This window comes from Eptatretus burgeri, chromosome 4, assembly GCF_056783735.1.
Source record: "Eptatretus burgeri isolate ZD-2024b chromosome 4, Ebu_testis_v1, whole genome shotgun sequence".
Classification (NCBI taxonomy): domain Eukaryota; kingdom Metazoa; phylum Chordata; class Myxini; order Myxiniformes; family Myxinidae; genus Eptatretus; species Eptatretus burgeri.
Window position 1 is genome coordinate 81,968,647 of NC_140964.1, and position 21,001 is coordinate 81,989,647.

At 43.7% G+C, this 21,001-nt stretch overlaps 1 protein-coding gene across 3 annotated transcripts in view; it reads right to left on the reverse strand.

Moving 5' to 3' along the window:
• The window catches only part of SMG6 (SMG6 nonsense mediated mRNA decay factor), a 248,513-nt gene that overhangs the window by 1,518 nt on the left and 225,994 nt on the right, over positions 1–21,001 (reverse strand). For all 3 annotated transcript variants that reach the window (XM_085879008.1, XM_085879010.1, XM_085879007.1), the window contains 4 exons: positions 17,744–17,911; positions 10,677–10,833; positions 8,073–8,287; positions 3,968–4,049 (listed from right to left, as the gene is read on the reverse strand). In XM_085879008.1, the coding sequence (XP_085735134.1) occupies positions 3,968–4,049; positions 8,073–8,287; positions 10,677–10,833; positions 17,744–17,911 (622 nt within the window). The remainder of the gene's footprint in view (positions 1–3,967; positions 4,050–8,072; positions 8,288–10,676; positions 10,834–17,743; positions 17,912–21,001) is intronic.

Consider the following 21,001-nt stretch of genomic DNA (forward strand, 5'->3'; position numbering starts at 1 on the left):
AGGGTACCCTGTCAGTACAGGGTACCCTATTGTTTTTCTTATGTTTATTAGGGTACCCTGTCAGTACAGGGTACCCTATTGTTTTTCTTATGTTTATTAGGGTACCCTGTCAGTACAGGGTACCCTATTGTTTTTCTTCTGTTTATTATTATTTTTCTTTTTCCGCCGGCATTTTGCACCCTTTTTCGCTTTAAAAATCATTTTCTCTGGGATACTAAGTCCGATCGACACAAAATTTTCACCACAGTATGTATCTTTTTTGATAGCACAATCACGTTATAATTATGACGTCATTGGTCATGTGGTGCGGGCGCCATCTTGAAAAAAACGATAAACTTTGGACATCTGTATCTCGGAAACCGTGCAATGGAAAAATTTTTCTCTTGATACATTTTACTAAGCTCCCTATGGGGAACACGTGTGATTTTTCATGACGTCATAGGTGAAGCGATATACCGGTGAAAATTCGTCAAGTAGAACGCCGTATAGGAAAAATCTGAAAAATTCTGAGCATCATCTACGCCTAAAATCACTGACGAAAATGTTTTTCTTGACGTCATCGATGACGTAATTCGTCCGCCATCTTGTTTTTTAGTGTTTATTACAAATAAATCTTCTTCTCCAGAAGGGCTGGACAGATTAAGGCGAAACTTTACACGTACATTCCCCCTGATGTTCTCTTTCAAGTTTGTTAATTTGTTGTTGATACGTCACATGGTTTGGCGGCCATCTTGAAAAAACCCTAAAACCTTCAAACATCTTCTTCTCCAGAAGCGCTGGTCCCATGAAGGCGAGATTTCACAACTATATTCCTGACATGTATGCGATGCAAGTTTGTTAATTTCGAAGTGATACGTCACATGGTTTGGCCGCCATGTTGGATTTAAGAAAAATATTAAATAATGTTTTCTCTGGTATTTCATAAGCCATCGAAGCGAAAATTTGCAAGTGCCTTCCTCCCTCAAGTCTGCATACATGGTAAAAATTTTTTACCTCAGAAGTCACATGGTTTGGCGGCCATCTTGGATAGAAAAATAGACCTTATCCGATTTTCAAGAAACTTCACACACTTGTTCGGGTCGACGATGGAAAGCAGAATTTAAATTTATGATATCATAGGTCACAAGGTTCGGCAGCCATCTTGGATTGAAAATGAATAAATTTTAAAAATCTTCTTCTCCAGAAGGGCAAGACAGATTAAGACGAAACTTCACACATATATTCCCCATGAGGTCCTTTCTCAAGTTTGTTAATTTGTTCTTGATCGGTCACATGGTTTGGCGGCCATCTTGAAAAAACCCAAAAACCTTCAAACATCTTCTTCTCCAGAAGCGTTGGCCCAATGAAGGGGAGATTTCAGAACTATATTCAGGAGAGGAAGGCGATATAAGTTTGTTAATTTCGAATTGATAAGTCACATGGTTTGGCCGCCATCTTGGATTTAAGAAAAATATTAAATAATGTTTTCTTTGGAACCGCTTAACCAAACGAATCGAAAATTTGTAATTATCATCTACCTTTGTCTGTGCATGCGTGGTAAAAATTATGATGTCACACGTCACATGGTTTGGCGGCCATCTTGGATAGAAAAACGCACCTTTACCGATTAACACGAAACTTCAGAAACATGTTCCAATACCCAGTTGGAAGCAGAATTTAAATTTGTAATGTCATAGGTCACATGGTTCGTCAGCCATCTTGGATTAAAAAATAATATCTTTAAACGTCTTTTTCTCTGAAAGGACTGAACAGATCCAGGCGAAACTCCACCACTCTGACCGCCTCTCCATGACGAATAAAAAGTTCTCACCCCCTTTTGAGGTACGACGCAACGTTTGGCAGCCATCGTGGATTGAAGGAAAAATATTAATTAATGTTTACTCTGGAACTACTGCATCAATAAATGTGAAACATCAAGTTTATGGTGGAACGCTCATGCGGAATGAGGGTTTGAAATTTCAACGCGATCGGGCCCAGGGTTTGGCAGCCATGTTGGTTTTAAGAAAAATATTAAATAATGTTTTCTCTGGAACTGCTTAACCTAGCGAAGCGAAAATTTGCAGTTATCGTCTACGATCGTGTTTGCACAAGTGGTGAAAATTATGACGTCACAAGTCACATGGTTTGGCCGCCATCTTGGATTGAAGGTTAAATATTAATTAATGTTTACTCTGGAACCGCTGCTTCTATATATACGAAACTTCACATTTGTAATTTAGCCGACATGCGAAACAAAAGTTTAAAATTTCAACCTGATCGGTCACACGGTTTGGCAGCCAGAATTATTTAATTATTTGAATCTGTTCGCCAGTAATAAGGAAAGTGAACGCTTTGTGCTGCCCGGTTCGTAACTCGTCTGTTCCGCGCCGTCTCGAAGCAGGCCTGTGTTTGTATCACCATTGAATAATGTTTTCTCTGGCACCGCTTATCCTATCAATGCGAAACTTTGCGACAATGATTTAAGTCCCATGTTGTATCAGTTGTCTCAAAGGCGGACACTTCTGGGTACCCGGTCATCACTGCCAGCAGTTATAAAGTGGCAGTTCTAGTTTAAATTTATATTGCATTGCCAGCCAGCGAGCTCTTCCTCATTCTACACGTACACACGGAAGTGATGCATCGCACCAAGGGATGGGTGCATCACAGCTTGGGGGTGGTGCGATGTGGCGGGGGTGACGCGGCATGGTGGGTGCAGCACAGTGGGTGGGGATGGGTGCAGCACGGTGGGTGGGGAGGGTTGCAACACGGCGGGTAGTGGTGGGGTAGTGCAGCATGGAAAGGGTGGTGCAGCATGGCATGGGATGGTGCGATGCGGAGGGGGTGGTACAGTGTAGAGGGGGTGGTGCAGCACGGTGGGGGTGTTGCAGCGTGGCTGGAGATAGTGCAGTGTGGCTGGGGTGGTGCAACACGGTGGGTGATGGTGTAGCATGATGGGGGATGGTGGAGCACAATGGGGGTGGTGCAGCACGGTGGGGGTGGTGCAGTACGGCAGAGGTAGTGCGATGCAGCAGGGGTGGTGCAGTGAAGGGTGCACAAGATGTTTACCAAGAGCACCATGTCTCTCCATCATAACACACCCACTGATGCAATTTCATTGGCAAGCCACTCAGACATCCTTATAAATATCCACTTTCTCTTTTCTGTACCTTCAATGGTGAATTAAACATTGCGACAGGTAACAAAAACGACAGAAATGAAATGCACAGTTCCTGGAGCATGGCATCCACCTGCATTGTTACCTCTTTTTTTTTTTCCTTCTCAGCCACATAGCTAGAAAAATCAGTTGTGGTGTCTCGTCTCCACCACCCCCCCTCCTCCACCCTTCCCCACCCCCAAGATAATTAAAAGTTGATTGGAATATAAAGAAAATAAACTTCACTGAACCAATGTTTTTACTGAGCTCAAAAATTGGAAATGTTTTTTGGTCGAAGTGGTTTGCCAGTCAAATATTTGAATCACTGGAGCAGTACCCACGTAACCTTGACGACAGAGCAAGGGAGCAAAAACACCTGAACTGGTAGACATGTTGGTTTAACCACCTTATCAGGCTTGTACAGGGCTGTTGGTTTTAATCCTCAAGTCCAGCAGAACTACAAGCTGTTATTTATCTCTCTATCTTTACCCACTTCCTCAGCCCCATCAAAGACAGCCCAGCTGCTTACAACACCTGCAGCACATGCTTGGTGAGTTAAAGCCTCAAGCCACATCAGCTCTGCAGCACCATGGCTAACAATGACAGCCCAGTAAAAAAGAATGGGATTGTTCTTGAGACTTTCACATGTTAATATCTTCAACAATAGGATAATTAGCAATTGAAGATGCACAATAAACTTACCCATGTAACAACCAACAATTTGCAGGAAAGGTGAGGCCAGAAAATGTTACATCATTGTCCTCAAGTGGGTGTAAAACAAAACCAAGCCCACCTGTAATGTCAGGAGGCACAATGGGCACATGCAAAGCACACCTTTATGAGATGGCATGAAGTCTTTGGCTCGGTCCTTGCAGTAATGCAGACAACAGGACAGAATCAGATCATCATTGTTCCCCTGTGAAACGCATTCAAGAACATCACATTGTCGATCCCGAATGCAAAATGCAATATCAAGGTCAAAATGGACAAACAAAATACAGACGATCACTTCTGTACAAAATGTTCAGACATTACAGGCGTTAAAACTAGAACGGCACTCGGTGGAGCACATATCTCCGCCAGGATGAACAGTTTACATTTGGTACCCCACTGATAGTCCAGATCTGAATCCGGACCTGAACCAAGATCGAATCAGCTTGTTCTTCTCACTTACCCAAATCATCCACTAAGTGTTGTCATAAATCGTCCACAACTTTTTGAAATATCGTGCTATCTATCGTTTTTAGCCTCATCTCTCAATGGTGAAGTCACTTATAAAATAACAAGCCGGTAGGCGACATGGCTGCTCGCTCGAGATGGAAAGCTGGCTGACGCGACGAGCCGATATTCATGTACATGCTATCAATCAATTTAGCACAATAAATATAATTATCACAGCCCTCTTAGTTTGCGCCCAGAAACCCGCCTTGTGAAATTTCAGGCATGTTTCCAAAGAGACTCTAACAAATGGCAGCCCTGGTAATTCCATTTATCTGTTCGCTAAAGATTTTATTTTTTTATATGATGCTGTAAGACATTCTCCTTGGGCACAAAAAAACAGGTCCCTCGGAGGTCCAGTTTCGGGGGTATTGATTTTTTTGTACAGTCCACAATAAGTGTACGATGTACAATAAAATATTGTTGCGAATTCGCGCCCGCCGGCGTGCGAACAACCGCGTGTAGCCAAAAGCGGCCGCCTCGCCCACCGGAACGGACAATTCAGTCGTGACCCTCCTGGAACTATCGCCCGGAGCCAGTCACGGGTGGGGGTTTAACCTCACCACAACTCAGTCCGCATTCTACCCGCGCGAAATAGGGTCCGATCGCCGAATGGTCAATTTACCTAAGTACTCGCGCGAGTAGCGTACCGAGGAGTTGTACCACGCCACAGGTCGACTCCGGACACGCTTAAGCGGTTCGTTCCGTATTACAGGGATAACCGAGCGGAGTTATCGTCGGCCTTGATGGTTCCGATTAATTACCGGGATGTTGAAACCCACTACGAATCCCTTACGTGATGCAAGATGGAGATTCAATAAAAGGAAGGAGACGAAGCAAAGCGGAAAACAGTTCAACAAGCAATGCACATTTATTACGGAAACATGGAAGGCACGTATATTACAGTCAAGACAAGAAGCAACAAAAGCAAATGCAATACGACCGAATAAAAGGGCAATTATTTACAACACTTATACAGTTCTACTTGTCGGGACTCGGCGCCACATCACTCATACAAAAAGCAAAGGAAAGAAAGCCACCCTCACAGGCAAGGAGGCAGACAGGTCCGTGGACCAAATGTGCGTGGATCCTGGAGGAGCGGCCAGGTCCACGAGACTGAGAAGGTCTTACCTGCGTCCTCGTGACGCGATGGCGGGCAAGCCGCAATGTTCGCGCAGCTGCACCCCGACTCCGTGCCCCTGGCGTGGTCGGCGAGCCCTCTCCGGTGTGCTCCGCGCAAGCAGTTTTGTTGGCACCACGTTTAGGGTGGGGGAGGAACGTGGCCCCCCAGCACTATCTCAGCGTGGATGGGGGGGGGGGAATTGCTGATGCTCAGAGAGAGGGGAATGGCTGGCTGGCTTGGACCCCACGACGAGACGAGCGACCCCCACACCGCAACCTCGTTGCCAACCACCGTCTTCACTTGACTCGAACTTTAACTCTTCACTTGCCCCGACCAGCTGCCTGCAACTCAACTGCGCGAACTCTTCGAGTCGCCTTATGCTCGCGTCTTTATAGGCCGCAGGAGGAGCCTATATGTAAATTTAAGGATCAAAACGCGATTGGAGGCGGGGCCACGCCACCCTCTGTTCAGCCATTGGACGGAGAAAAAGGGGGCGTGGAGCCTTCCTGATCCGAATTTCTCCCTCGGAAAGGCCGCCATTCGCGCTCGCGGCTCGATGTGTTCGGCACCAATCGCCGAACGGGCCCTGGACAGCACGACGTTTGGTGTTGACTGGTGGTGTGGTCGATGGTTGGAGAAGGAGATAGGCGAAGGTGGTGGGGGTTTTCTGTGGTGGTTTGGTGGTTGGCGGGTGTCGTTTGGGAATGGCGGTGAAGCGATGTTTGCGGGATGGAGTTGTGAAGGTAAAGGTAGTGGCTGTTTACGTTGTTGGTGGCTTACTGGTCGAAAATGACAATAGAGAAAGAAAAATGCCTAACTCAAAGCGTCGCAGCCCGGATGAATCACACATATTCCCTCTATACAACGGGTTTGGGCTAACTACACATGAACTTACCGATATATCTCACCTGAGGACTCTTTATGGTGTAATGCGAATTTCCACAACCGTAACAATATTTTAGCTGTTGCTAAGCAACGGAGGTGTGCATAGCAACCATTCATTTTTGTGTACATGCTAGCCACATTGTACACATTTCACCCAAGTTTCATCAAAATCAGACTCTTTCTCTTAGAGATATTCACAATTAACCGTTTCTGAAATGTTCAACATGTACTCGCCCAAAACCTATCTCCTCCTACAAATATTTTTTGTTTGGGCTGCAAATTGGCATGAAGGGAGCTCGATAGATTTCGTACAGAACTCTAAGCTTCGATTTTTGGGTTTATTTATTTATTTATTTATTCGATTTTTTTGACCGCTTTCAAGGGCCGTTGCTAATGCCGTTGCTAGGGCCCGGGGTCCCATATTCGAAAGCACACGATTCCCAGAAATATTGGTCCTACCTACCAAATTTCATTGGAATCGGTTGAGTGGTTTAGCCCCTCGGCTTGACCAAAGTTTCGCAGACAGACAGACGGATGGAAATGTCCAGAATAAGGGTGCTCTAAGAGCAGCCAAAAATATAAATCTCGTATCCGGATCCAGATCTTCATCAAAATTGAATCAATTCATCCTCATCACACACCCAACCTGAACACTAAATTTCTATCCATAACCTTTTGAGACATCCCGCTCATGAACAAACAGGTAGACAGGGGTGAAAACATAAGAACCTCAACTCACCTTCGGTGGCGGAGGTAATGAATAGATGCATTATATGGAGGGAAACCATCAGGAGAAAACCACGTTCGATGCTTTTAACCGTTTGAAATAAAATATTCTAAAAAGCAATATTTTGAGATCAGTTCGGAAATGACTTGTTTCGTCAAAAGTAAAGCGATGACTTCATAATTCACCTGGCCCACCATGACGACTCTTTCCTTCAGGCATTTGTACTTTCTAACCTGGTTTGACAGCTGCAATGAGACTGGAGAAGGTTTGGGTGATCATGATAATGCAGTTAACAACTCTACCTATCATTTTGCAGGCCCGAACCTTGCGTAACAACTTCCGATGTGGTACCTTATCAAATGCCTTCTGAAAGTCTAGATAATATGCTACATCCACTGCACTTCCCTCATCCACCCAATCAGAAACTACTTTACAGAACTGCAACAAATTTGTTAAGCATGATGTCTCTCTAATGAATCCATAAGCCTGGTGTTGGCTTAGTGGTTCGGGTGGTGGCTTGGGATCCTAGGGTCCTGAGTTAGCCCCGTTGGCCGCTGAATTAAAATACACCAGGAGGTTGACTCAGCCTGTCATCCTTCCGAGGTCGGCAAAATGAGTGCCAGTGTACTGGTAAGGAGGACACCGCATCAGCGGCATAGCCACGTCCCAACAAATGATGCAACCAGCAGCCACAGGCTGCACTCGATAGAGAGAATGAATCCATACTGACTGCCTTTAATTATCTTAAATTTATGATATGTTCAGTGAAGGGTCCTGGCTGGAAGATCGTTGTATCGATGTTTCAATGTAGTGAGTGCAACTAGAGAGCGACTCGACTAGAGAGAGCGACTAGAGAGCCAACACATCCACAAATTGAACTCAAAGCTGGAGACAAAAGAGCTCTCTTTACAAGTATACATCATCAGCATAAAGGGCAAGGCAAATGGCCATCAGAAGAATAATTACTCATCTAACCAGTTTCTCACCTGCTGCCCCACCGTGTCTTCGCTGCGGAATGCGATGGACTCGAGCTCAGAGCCGCGGCTTGTAAGGGCACGCAAGTTGGGATCCCTAACTTCAAATCGTTCCTCCAGGAAGGCCGTGGCTGCCCGTGCCTGCTGGCCAACTCTGTCGCCACGGGCCTGCGGACCTGCTCGCCGGCCATCTGGGTCACGAGCCAGTCCATCAAGCTCGTTCAAAACTGGAGGATTTGTATGACAGTGCATGCTTCAGTGTAGAACAACTGTCACTTGCATGCCTAAACATTGGCGGAGCCATTTTAAAGGCATTGTAACACAATCTAAACTCAGGCATATGTTATTTGCTTCACATTCCATGTACTTTGGATAACTGAGAGAGATGGGGTGACCAAATAAAAATCTATTAAAGAAACAATAATCTCATTCTTTATGAGCTTCCTAATTTCCTTGATTTCAAATCGCCTTTTTATCGAGCTGACACCTTACTTTCCGACTGCCAAATCACTGAGCCAGCCAGCTGTTTTCTAATCTGTTCTGCAATCTCAAATAAAGCCCTACCTCCTTACAACTTTAGAATGTTCTAACTCAGAAAATAAATTAAATTATAAAATTCGTCCAAAGCGTTCCCGACACATAACATTCATTAACAGCCAATAAAGTCTTGTTTACCACAATGTAAAATTCCAATCAAGCAACGCTCCCTTATGTCCGACGGGCTGGTGCAGAGGTAGCAAGCCTAATGTAGATCCATTTAGTCTGGGCATGATTTCCGACCAGGCTATAAACTGTCCGATTGGTGCTTTACAGGCCGAGCGTTGCATCACAAAGTGCATAGTTTCTCAGACGGAATCTCAGCCAGGTGTCCCACCTATTGGGATTAGCTGGTGGACGTTAAAGATCCTATCGTGTAATTCGCAAAGTAGGTGGGTTATCACCGGCACGCTAAACAAATCTGGCCTGGTCAGCTGGTTTTTGAAAAAAAAAAGCTGGTCCAAAATGTCCTCCATGGTCAAACCAGCAGGCATGTGGGATTAATTATGACCTTTCAAGTATAGTAGTAGTTGTAGAAGTTGTAGTAGTAGTAGTAGTAGTAGTAGTAGTAACAAATGAATAGTAGACTGAGTCTCCTGATCCTGAATAAGGCAAACTACACGATTCCAGCTCCATATAAATGTGGTGCAGTTCAGACATGACTTCAGTGTCAAAAGTGCATTTGTTCAAGCACTCAAAGAGCAATAAAAATTGGACCACTGGACCTAAAGCTTATCTGGGCCCTGGCTTTTGGACCACTGGACCTGTAGTTTATCTGGGCCCTGGCCTTTGGACCACTGGACCTGTAGCTTATCTGGGCCCTGGCCAAACGTTGTAACCCAAGTTTGGTAGCATTCTGACTGGTGGGTCTGGAGAAGAAGATTTTTGAAGGAATTTACCAAGTCCACCATTTTGACTTATTTCAAGTCATGTGACCGGAACTACCTTTGTAATCCCTGTTACCAGTCAGGAGCGGAAGGTTGCTGCCAAATTTCAACCGGATCGTCACCAGCAGCTTGGCCGGAGAAATCGAAATAAGAGACGGACGGACAGATGGTGCACGACGACAATTATATATGGCATTCGAATTCCAGATAAGCTGGAAATAGGGGCAATGGCTCTGCGCTCACCTGGTATAACCAGGAAACCATGGGTAGGTATGGATGACCCTCAAAATTCGTAAATTAGCCAATGGTTTGAACAAACTTGTAAAAGCACTGCGCAGGGATGATTCCGACCGAGTTTCATCTAAATCGGGTGAATTCTTTTTGAGAAGTCAAAAGTAGCGATGTTGACCGGCTTAATATGTAACTTTTTGGTGGGATTTGCAAGGCATCAGGAGGGCTTGGTCCTCAGAAGTTGTGCAAAGTTTGGTGAAAATAGGATTTGGTTTTAGCATCATGGTGATGGAGGTTGTGGTCTCACGAGTGTTGTTTCATTGAAATCATGAGTGTAGTTTCAGAGAAGAAAACAAACCTATTTTGGGGGGATCAAACCTGGATCCAATTTGACCCCCCCCCCCTCCTCCCTCCGTAGATCCCCTTAGACCCTGATTTTTTTTTAATGCCATGAACAAATTTTTAGTACATCACGGGGAATGAAGGTTGTGCTGAAGTTTCATCAAAATCATGTGTGTAGTTGAGGAGAAGAAAGCAAATACCTATTTTGGGAGTTAAACCAAGACCCATTTTGACCCCCCCCCCCCAGACCCTTTCCACCTTGATTTTTTTCTTTAATGCTGTGAACAAACTTTGCTTCATCACAGGTGATGAAGGTTGTGGTCAAGTTTCATCGAAATTGTGCGTGGTTTCTGAGAAAATCCGAGAGTTCACATGACTGACACCACGCGATGCAAATACCTCACCTGAACTATATTCCAGGTGAGCCAAAAATGATCATTCAAGGCTAATAAAATGTTTTGTAAAAAAATTAAAAATATATAAAAAAAAAACCTCAACAAACATATCATCCATGAAAAAGAATTAATTGGTGAGTATTTTATCCTTAACCTACCAAGGAAAACTGCTACAATAAATTATTTTAAGGGTGTGTGAGAGTTGTTTCTAACTGGTACCGTACCAACGAGAGGGACAATGAGAATATATTGCTGCGAGCTGAGCAAACGAGCGAGTGCAGGAAGGTGGTCAACAAAGGCATTGGTATCAGGAACAAGGAAGGTGGGATGAATCTCAAGCTGGATCTGTCGAGATGAGGCCTGTTCGCACTCCAACACGGCCTGGAGGGTCAATCCGGCCACAGGAAACACAGAGAAGTAAACACGTGCAAGTTAGCGAGTTAATTTTTTTTTTTTTGAGACTTTTTCATAATTAATTTTCCTTCTTCACAACAAAACCACACATAATAATAACAAATGCATTTGCCCATAAAAAACATAAGGTGGTTGCAACTCGAATTGCCACATTTTCCCCCATTGTTTGCGGTGCAGGCTGTATTGGCTTCGGGGATTTGGCACATCATCGGAGGCAATGTGTTGCACAAAGCGATGCCAGAATGCAAGAAAAAGAAAAAAAAGAAAAAAAAAACCTGAATGACAATGGCGGCAGAACCTGGCAACCATGTGGGCTGGCTGTACGCCCGGCCATCGGGTGGGGGTGCGGAATTCGAGAGACATGGCATCGACAGGAAATGGAAAGAGAAAGCAAGTGAAGTAGTTGCGGACGACCACATGGTCATGAGGCCAAAGGTCACATTGCATTTTAGCCGAGGCACTGCGCAGCTTCAGTGCCCCATGACCACGTGGCAAGAACGCTCGATCAATCGCTGTGTACATCTTCGTGTGGGCAGACACAGGAGGCAACTGCGATTCCAAACCGATAAGCAGCCGGCTTGCGGCTGTTGTCAATCAGCTCGGTGGACACTTGCGGTACCGCAGCAGTTTGAGAAACGTGAATAGAATTCAAGCAGGAATAGCGGCGTTTCAGCCTGGCAATTGCTCTGACAATATCATTAGTTTATCTTGCCACGGAACAGTCCGATGCTGAGCACTGGAGTCGAAGCGTCTTCTTTTACATTCAGAATACATCGACAAGAACAAAGGTGGCAATGTACATGTTAAGAATGAAATGTGTACACAACATGACAAGGAAAGTCCATCCGGCAGGCAGTGGCATTCTCCGTCCATAAATCGACCACTTCTTACCGGCGGCTAACAAGCAATTTTGGACCGACACATCAAACAACCACCAACCACTTGCCGATACGAAGAGAGTTATCGGGTTGATAAAGCTGCCTAATGCATGCACGGATTACTCTCCCAAGATGTCACTTTGAAATGGCAGAGACGGTCTTCAAAAAAAAAATCTTTAAAAGAGGAGGGTGGGAGGCTAGAGTGGGTGGGGAAGACGGTGAACCATGCAAGGCAAAATGATGACTTTTTATCTTGCTCGACAAAAAGAAAAAAAAGAAAAAGAAATCAAAGAAATGGAAAGAAAAAAAAAATCTTTCAAACTATTCGAGACAGGGCAGTAGCCCCCACAGTGCTTCGTCTTCATTAGGAAGAGTTACTTCATAGTGAGAGCATGAGGAGTCTGCTCAAAGAATTGGAGATGTGCAGAAATCTCCACTCACACGACTTGTTATCCCTAAAAAATGCAATGACAAGCAGGCCACCACAACAGTGGCACAATCTTATTGTGTACACTTGCATCTTCGCATAAATTAGAAACAGATTTTAATGGTTGATTTTGTTGAAAATATTCTGAAAGCAGCCGAGAAAGGGAGGTCCTTGGTCAATTCATTTCAACATCACATTGATGTTGCTGTGGTTAAATGTCCCTCCGGTTAGGAGAGCACACCACCTATCGGTACAAACTGCAATATATTAATTTTCAATCGTTTCTCAGAGTAGGCTAATAACCCAATTCTCCACCAGCTGCGCTGCAAACAGGAATTGGACACGAGGATCAGCGGTTCCTGTTTTGCAACTCTGTGAACTCGAGTCTTGTCTAGGCCTCGATGAAGAAATTGAGAGACCCGAGTAAAATGAGCAAACAAAGGCCTTGGCCCGCTTGACTCAGGCGGATTCTTGCATGCTTTTTTACCCAAGTGCGTGTGCGCATCTGCAGCTGCAAACCCGCGTGCAGTGCTCAGACTTCCCGCCCCGCACTGCCGAGCGCGAGATTTACGAGACGTGCCCACGTGGATACATGCCCGGCTTCTTGCATACTTCTTGCCCCCACGGTCTCCCAATGTGGACGCTCAATCTCTTACTCAAACACTTTCCCCACCTCCTCCTTCTCACTCTTCTGACAATGAGATTGGTCTCATGCATTGGCATCCATGATGGAACAGAAGGAAAAGGAGGAAGGACAGAGTTTGGCGGGAGGTTATCTTAGCACAGGTTGGGTTATCGATTCGGAAGAAATGATCATCTCGGCATCATAGAAATTGATATGAAGTGGAACACATTTACTCAAGAACAAAAGGGCATGCTTCTCAAACCCCTCTCCCTTTCTCATTTTCACCATTCCCAATACACAGTTCTTGCTCCTCTGCAGGTAACACTGACATGCTATGAGGGGGAGGGGAGGAGGATGGGGTGAGGTTGGAGAAAGCTGGAGTTTGACTCATGGGTGTCTGCAGGCCAGGTGGTGTCAGAAAACACCGTGTCCAAAACAACACCTGGAGAAAGCCTCAGGCTGTTGCACTGCAATTCCATGAAAAAAACAGACGTAACAAGTAAAATGACATTTGGATGTTTAGCATCGTTGCGTAAAAGGAACCTTACAGTTAAAGTATGGGAAAGAAAGCTGAAGGACCTCCATGAAATGAGGCAAAGGTGTCCAATAGGTGATGCCAGGTAAATATTAAAATCTCTGTTCACTTGATTTTGGAAGCTGATTAAATAGAGTGGAGGATGGAAAGGGGAAGCAAAGCAAACAAAGACATTCATGTTGTCAGTGACAAAAATAATAATAATAATAATAATAATAATAAAAATAAAAAGTTTTAAAACAAACAAACAAAAAACAGGAGAATGAGGGGGGTCGGGGGGGCATCGCAACAGGACAAAAAGAACAAATGAACAACAACTGTTCAACACTGAAAAAAAACGAATAAACAAAAAATCCTCGAAACAAAAACAAACCAACGCAGACTCCGTGCGTATTCATTGTGAAACACAGCTGGGGCGGCCGCACCCCAGGCAGGCAGTCCGTCGTCGTTTGTTGAAAAATGCAGTTTTGTTTTTTTGGCCTTACTTGTTACGTCTGCATCTGCAGTTTCAACTCTGGACATCCACTATTGGGTGGAGGGGGTGGGGGATTGAGGAAAAGGGATGGGGAAGTAAAGAAATCCGCACTCATCCACTACTTCTTAAAAGTCTGTGATGTTCCATGATGATGCACTCCACGAGGATTAGATTGCTCCCGCATTTGAGTTCATACGGCAAAAATGGCTCTGGCCTCACCTGCCTCATTTGACATGACGTCCAAAATTCAATCATGCAAAATTTAATTATTGGGAGAATTCTCCAAGTACTGAAGGCAGAAAACCGATCAAATTACAATTGGTGAAATCAAAGTGCAAAAGAAAGACCTATTAAACATCCCAATGGTGAGGAAAGCTTCGTAGCTTTCCTAGCTGCGGCATTTCATCTTGAGCCCAGCGAATAAATTTCCGCTTGGAAGAGTATTAACAAAACCCAGAGGCTGCGAGAGGCTGGAAGGAAAGGATTGGGGGGAGGGACGAACGTGAAGCGCAAGGAAGCAAGAGTGTTCTCTCTCGACAAGAATGGCTGAGGCTCGCTGTTTGGCCTTAACAATTTATGCAGCATGCCCTCATGAGTCAATCAGCGCAAGAAAGCCACACTGAGCAAAATGAATACATATGTGTGTAAAGGGTGGCCGGATCCTGGTACATTTGCCCATGCTGACGTGGAATCGAAGACAATCAGGTGATATTATGGACATCACGTTTTGGTCGAAATTATCAGAGCTCACTTGCTCAGAAAAGGATCCACAGAGGGTTATTTGAATCGAGACAATTCCATCAAGGCTACACCTGCCCGCCCAGAGGCTATTTTTCTGTCATGAAGGACAGATTTCTCATTCAGTCACAAAGCCAAAATGCCCCCACCTCCTTCCCCCCAACCACTCCCCAAACCTACTGCCAGTTCCTTTTCCCTCTGCCATGACTTTCCCTCACTCCCTCCCTTCCCCATCTGCTTCCCCGAGCATCTCTTGCTGCCTCGGATTGCTTCCCCCACCCCTCTCAACACCCCGATGATCCCGGGCAGTGCCAAAAAGGCTCCCGGCGGGCCCTGATATCAGACAGAATGATCAAGTGTGCACAGACGACGAGGCTGCTTGCCAGCATTTTCCCCCACCACCTTCCGGTGGGTCTTGCCGGGCCTCAAGTTTTCCTGGCAGACAGAGCTATCCTTCCATTACAAATTTTATCCCTTGCCACATCAACTCCTTACCCCTTTCTCCTCCATACATCCCTCACACAAGTAAAGTCCACTGAGAAGCACGCCCCCACAAACTTCCTCTGGCTTGTCGCCTGCCCTCACTCCTATACGGGTGGTCGACCATTTACCCATGTCTCGCTCTCCATTCCCCACGTTCTGACATCCCACCCGAGCCTCTCTTGCTCCATATCCTTCCCTTGCTCATTTGACCAATCGACACTCAGCCAACTATCGTGGTGTCAGAAACTCGATGGGCAGCAATAAATACAAACAAGAAAATAAGTTCAACATTTAGGCTGGCACAACAAACGGCGTGAAAAGTAAATGAAAGCTACAGCAAAAGCATACATGTGATGATCCTGTGTTGCCTTGCAAAGTATGTATATATATATATATATATATATATATATATATATATATATATATATATATATATATATATATATATATATATATATATATATATATATATATATATATGTGAGGGATGTATATATATATATATATATTTCCAGCAATGTGTGTGTGTGTGTGTGTGTGTGTGTGTGTGTGTGTGTGTGTGTGTGTGTGTGTGTGTGTGTGTGTGTGTGTGTGTGTGTGTGTGTGTGTGTGTGTGTGTGTGACCGGTTTCTCGACAACCACTGGTCTGATCTGATTGAAACTACCAGGTATATTGCTGGGGACTGAGGATGTGCCTTTTCAAGGTTTGATATTAATCGGACAAGTGCTTCCCAAGTTATGGCCATTTATTTACCAAACCAATGACAAGACACGTTGTTGCGTGGGCGTGGCCGATGGGGAAGGGAAGCTCAGCAGCGTTCCCCATTACGGGTTACAACGTACGGGCTTCAGGAGAGTGATGACTTCGTGTATTCTAATAATTTCTCGATTTCTTCTGCGCATTTATAGATAAACACAATGCCCCAAGTTATGATCGTTTTCATATGAGACGGTGCATAAATTTCGGTAACATCAGAGTGCTGGTCTGCTCCGAACCAGGAAGTAATTTTTTTTTCTCTCTCTCTTCTCTTATCTTTTTGTTTTTTCCTTGCCACGACATTGCGAAAAGGTAGAATATGTTGGCGCTCATTGAATAATTGGGTATTAAAACTAAATTGCGAATAATCGTAACTGCGAATAATATGCGAACTTCCGGGCCACGCACGTACGGGCACGCGAGAGCGAAGAAACGGCCTGTGTGGTTGTTGTTTGTTGTTCGCGGTTTGAATATTTATTTATTTATTTATTTATTTATTTTTTATTCTTTTTTTTTACGGGCACGTACTAGTATATATATATATATATATATATATATATATATATATATATATATATATATATATATATATATTTATATTTCTGTTCCCTTCTCCCATTGTAGGCTCAAAAGAAATAGCTCATTGAAAGCAAGAATATATTTTATCGAGGAAACTCCATTAGTGATCATTATAAAGATGAAATCTGAGGCCTGATTCTGCCAACCTCTTCCTTAAAGTCGACAGAACCTGCAATGGAAAACTGCCATTGGGTTGAAAACCTCCCAAGCCCAAGGGTTGTTTTTTTAAGCTAAGGAATAACTGCTTTCACTTGCAGACATTCAACTTAAGCCTCATACTTACAAATATAAAACAGTGGCATATATCATCAAGCATTTTCATAAGGAGAAAAAAAAGAAATTGAAAGGCTGCAATTTTAATCACTGAAGATTCTCATCAACATGATATACACGTGCTGATTAAACACATCAAACACCATGCCCGCAAGGATGCAACAAGTTACGTTATGACAAAACAATCATGACTACCACCACAACTCTAAAACAAACTTGGTGCTGTTGATACAAGCAATGACAAGTTCAGCTGAGACAACATCCCGAACAAAAACGGCCAAAGAAAAGGTGGTGGAAGCAGTTGGTCTAGAGCTAGTACTTGGCAGCAAAGGAAAAGCAGGGGGAGGAATGTGTAAACAGTGTCGATAGGCAGACAGTCGGACGCAAACAACCAACAGCATGCCGTCGGTCCTTGAACCCAACACCTGCTCAGCACATCCAGCACCGACCGAGTCGTTATATGGTCCTGGCAAATGCATCCTTCCTTGCCTTTCCTCACCCACCAGATGTTGTAACACCAAATGTCGACGACTTTTTGGCAAAATACATACACAAATACTTCACGCTGACTGCACCATGGTCCTTAATACAATGAGCATACGTTACAATGCTTGTTCAGTTTAGTCTCAGGAAGCAATGAGCAAGTTGTGGGTTTGACCTCAGGAACAGGTACATTCTATGCCGAATGCTTGGTGAAAAGTCAGTAAGCAGGAATTGCAGCCCAAAGAGGAAATCACAACCACAGCTGTGTGCAAGATAACGAACCACAGAGTATGCGATGCGGTCCGACTCTGGAGTGGCAGAGAGTTGTGGTCACATTCTGTTGGACCACTCTAGCATATTTAAAACAAAATAAAGAGAGCAAATCGCCAGCTCCACAGGCAACCCCTTGGCTAACATTTTCTTTTAAATGACACAAAGGAGTGAAAAAGCTGGACCAACTGGCTTTGCCAAGCAAATGATGATCATGGAATATGTTAGAGAAGTTGCCTGCAAACTCAAAGCTTCGAGTGGCACCATGTGTTGGAAACAACTGACACATGCACAAAAGAACGTGGAGATGAAACCCTCGAGCTGCTTGAAGCATCCCAAAATCATTCGACTCACCTGCACATGCTCTCGTCGGCGCTCTTGAGCAGCCACCTTGCGCGTCAATGCGTGCTTGCGTGCTCGCAGTTTGGAAATTGCTTCGCTTCCAGCTTTGTCTTCTGACTCCCATGATGTTGGTTCTGATTCGCACAAGTCGTCTTCGGTGGCATCGCCCTCATCACCTCCCTGCCATGCACACTCAGCTGGTCAAACTCCAGGGAGAGTCACAATACCAAACAAGCAAGTTTTCTCAATAAGCTATGGTCATCACGGTGGCCCTGATGATGAAAACAAAAGAACAATAACCCCCCCCCCAAACTTGGTGCCTTTGGTTACCAACTGTAATTAAATTGCTCATTACAAAAAGGCACAAGAAGATAACTTTGCAGTGAATAATACATCATGAATATGAATATATTTGGCATTTCTAAATCAAATAAATTTAGTTTCGTGTCAGTTTACCTATTCACTAAAAGGCAGCAAAATGCTTCCAGAAGAATGTGCATTAGCCGATGTCTCCAGTGTGAACAAGAGTATTTCACAGCAAGCACATTTGGCATTCCCATCTGAGCACTTAACTCACATTGCTGTAATATTCGGTTCAAAACACGTGTACTGTGCAATTTCTCCATTATCCACAAATATAGTTGCAATTTACATCAAAGTACACCGATTTCGCCAATATCCTTGCCCTGCATGGGATATATAAACAAAGTTCCTCATTGAGCCTCAGATCACTGTTAAAAAACACGAGAATGGCACTCAGTAGAGCGCATACCACCGCCAGGCTGAACCATTTAGATTTTGTATCCCACTGATAGGCCGGATTTGCATCCGTACCTGAACCAAGATCTAATTGGCTTGTTCTTGTTATCCACCAGGTTTTGTCCAAATCCATCCATAACTGTTTAAGATATTGTGCTATATATTGTTTTTGGCCCTGTCTCTCAATGGTGAAGAATCACTTAAAACAGTTGAAAAAAAAACAAATTCTCACATCAGGATTCGGATCGTCACCAAAATCAAATGAATTCGTCCTTGTCACACACGCAACCTGTTCAGCAAATTTCGTTCAAATCTGTCCACAACTTGTTGAGATATCCTGCTCAAAGACATGACAGACAAATAAGGGTGAAACGCAACCTTTACCTTCGCGACAGAGGTAATAAACCTGAAACAATTGGCTGTTGTTCATTCTGGCCACTGATGATGTCACAAGCTGAAAATGAAATCTTGGAAAAGGCCCTTCGTGTAAAACGATTCATCATTGGAACAATTTGAGTCAAATGCATGTTGATGAAGACTTACAAAGTTAGGTCTCATCGCCACCAAATTATCAGATTTGCCATGAAATAAGGCATACATTAGACCGTTGTACCTGGAGTTCGACATTTATTGTCATCATTATAGACATGTTCGCGTCACCAAAATCGGGAAACATGTTTACTCCAAAGTTGTTTCTATTCCCTTTCCACAATCACTATTAAAGGTGACGAACGATGTGCATAAACCGATAGATTTCAAGAGCACACGGCTATTAAGCTGTGATCAACAAAGCAAATTGGTCGATAAAAGAAAATGGAATTCAAAACGGTGCTGGTGGTTCTTTCATTGATTACTATTTATCTATTAATTGCAGCCCAAAGGGAAATAAAGTAGTTTAATCAACGTTGTGAACAACATTCGATTTGCGCAAAATATCCAAACAGCCCATCGATTAGCGAGCCATGTTGTAGGTCAACTAAATAAATAAACATGTGCTTGGACCTTCATCGCTGGCATGACCAGTGATGGGATTTACGGTCTGATAATGGAGTTTACGGGTTGATAAAATGTTATAAGAATAAATATTAAACAGGTGTACCGCACCTTTAGAAGTCGCATTGCTGACATGTGCTTTGGAATGAAATATTCATCCCGAACGCTCCTGGCCATCTCCCCCGCCTGTCTCCTCTGTCCAACTCTTCCCCATGCAGTAAATTAACTTTGAAAATTAAAATATCGGACTTACCAATATAAATTTCAGCAAAACAATGGCAGTACATAAAAAAACTACACACTACTTTGGATACATTAGGTCATTGTAACAGGCAATAAATCCCCAAAAAGTGAAGCATAATTCCCTGACTTTTGTGAGATTTGCAACACCAATGAGTCCTGAATATATATATTTTTTATAATCAAGCATATTTCAACTAATTTTGAGACATGGTAGAAAGAGCAGAAGTGAGGTGCTTTTTCCTGATGACCAACAGCTCTAAATTCTCCAAGAAGAACAAGTTGCAAGTTGCAAAATTTTTAAGAAAAATCATAACATCTTTCTCAAAATATAATTTTATGAAGTTGGCTGTCACGACGTAAAGTGGAGCGATTTTTAAAAAAAATGTTGTACATCCCTGTGCTGATGTCAATTTTATGAAGTACTATGTTGATGCAACAAACTGTTTTTGCATTTTTAATCCTGTCTTTAAAACTAAATACCAGGTAATGGTTCAGAATGGAACTGAGGTCATGGCAAATGTTCTCTCTATCCAGGTTGGCTGCCACGTATCTTGAAGTTGTTCGTCGGGCCGTGAGCATCAAACATATTCTACATAACTCAGTCCAATCACCGCTTTATTGGCCATCCAAGTGATTCTTGATCTTTAGCTCCAATGCTTTCGTTCCTGCCTTCCAACAGTTTTCTCTCTCTAAACAGTCATGATAAAGAATATGATCAAGATAATGTACCTTTCTTTTCTTGATGGAACCTAACAATCTTTTGTTCTGCATATGTGTCCTTTCCACTTCTTAATTTGCTTTTTTTCTGAGATTAGGACATTCTAAGTATCCGTTTATAAACCCACATCTTAAAATCTCCAGTCTGCTTCCCATTGTGCTACCAAGTGTCCATGTCTCTGCACGATAGAGCAGTGTCGTCGTATTCAGAGCTGGCACCGGTGCCCTCAAGACCTCACGCATACATTTAGATGAATTACGTGGTACATTTGTCTGTGTGTCCCCCTCCTTCCTGGGGAAAGAGACAATTGACGTCAAGGACACTTCCCTTAAGGTGATGGTTGTAACGTGCAAGTGGAGTGGATGGCCCACATGTGGATATGTTTTATAAAAGCAAGATCCCCATATTCATGCTGCGCTTGGTGAATATAAACACGACGCTTGACATTAATCAATTAGAATGCCAAGAGATGTCCCATGAGCCTGGTTTTGCACCGAACCCCTCACTCCCACCCCCTCTTGTTTAAGATTACAATCCCTCCTATATCTTACTGCTAT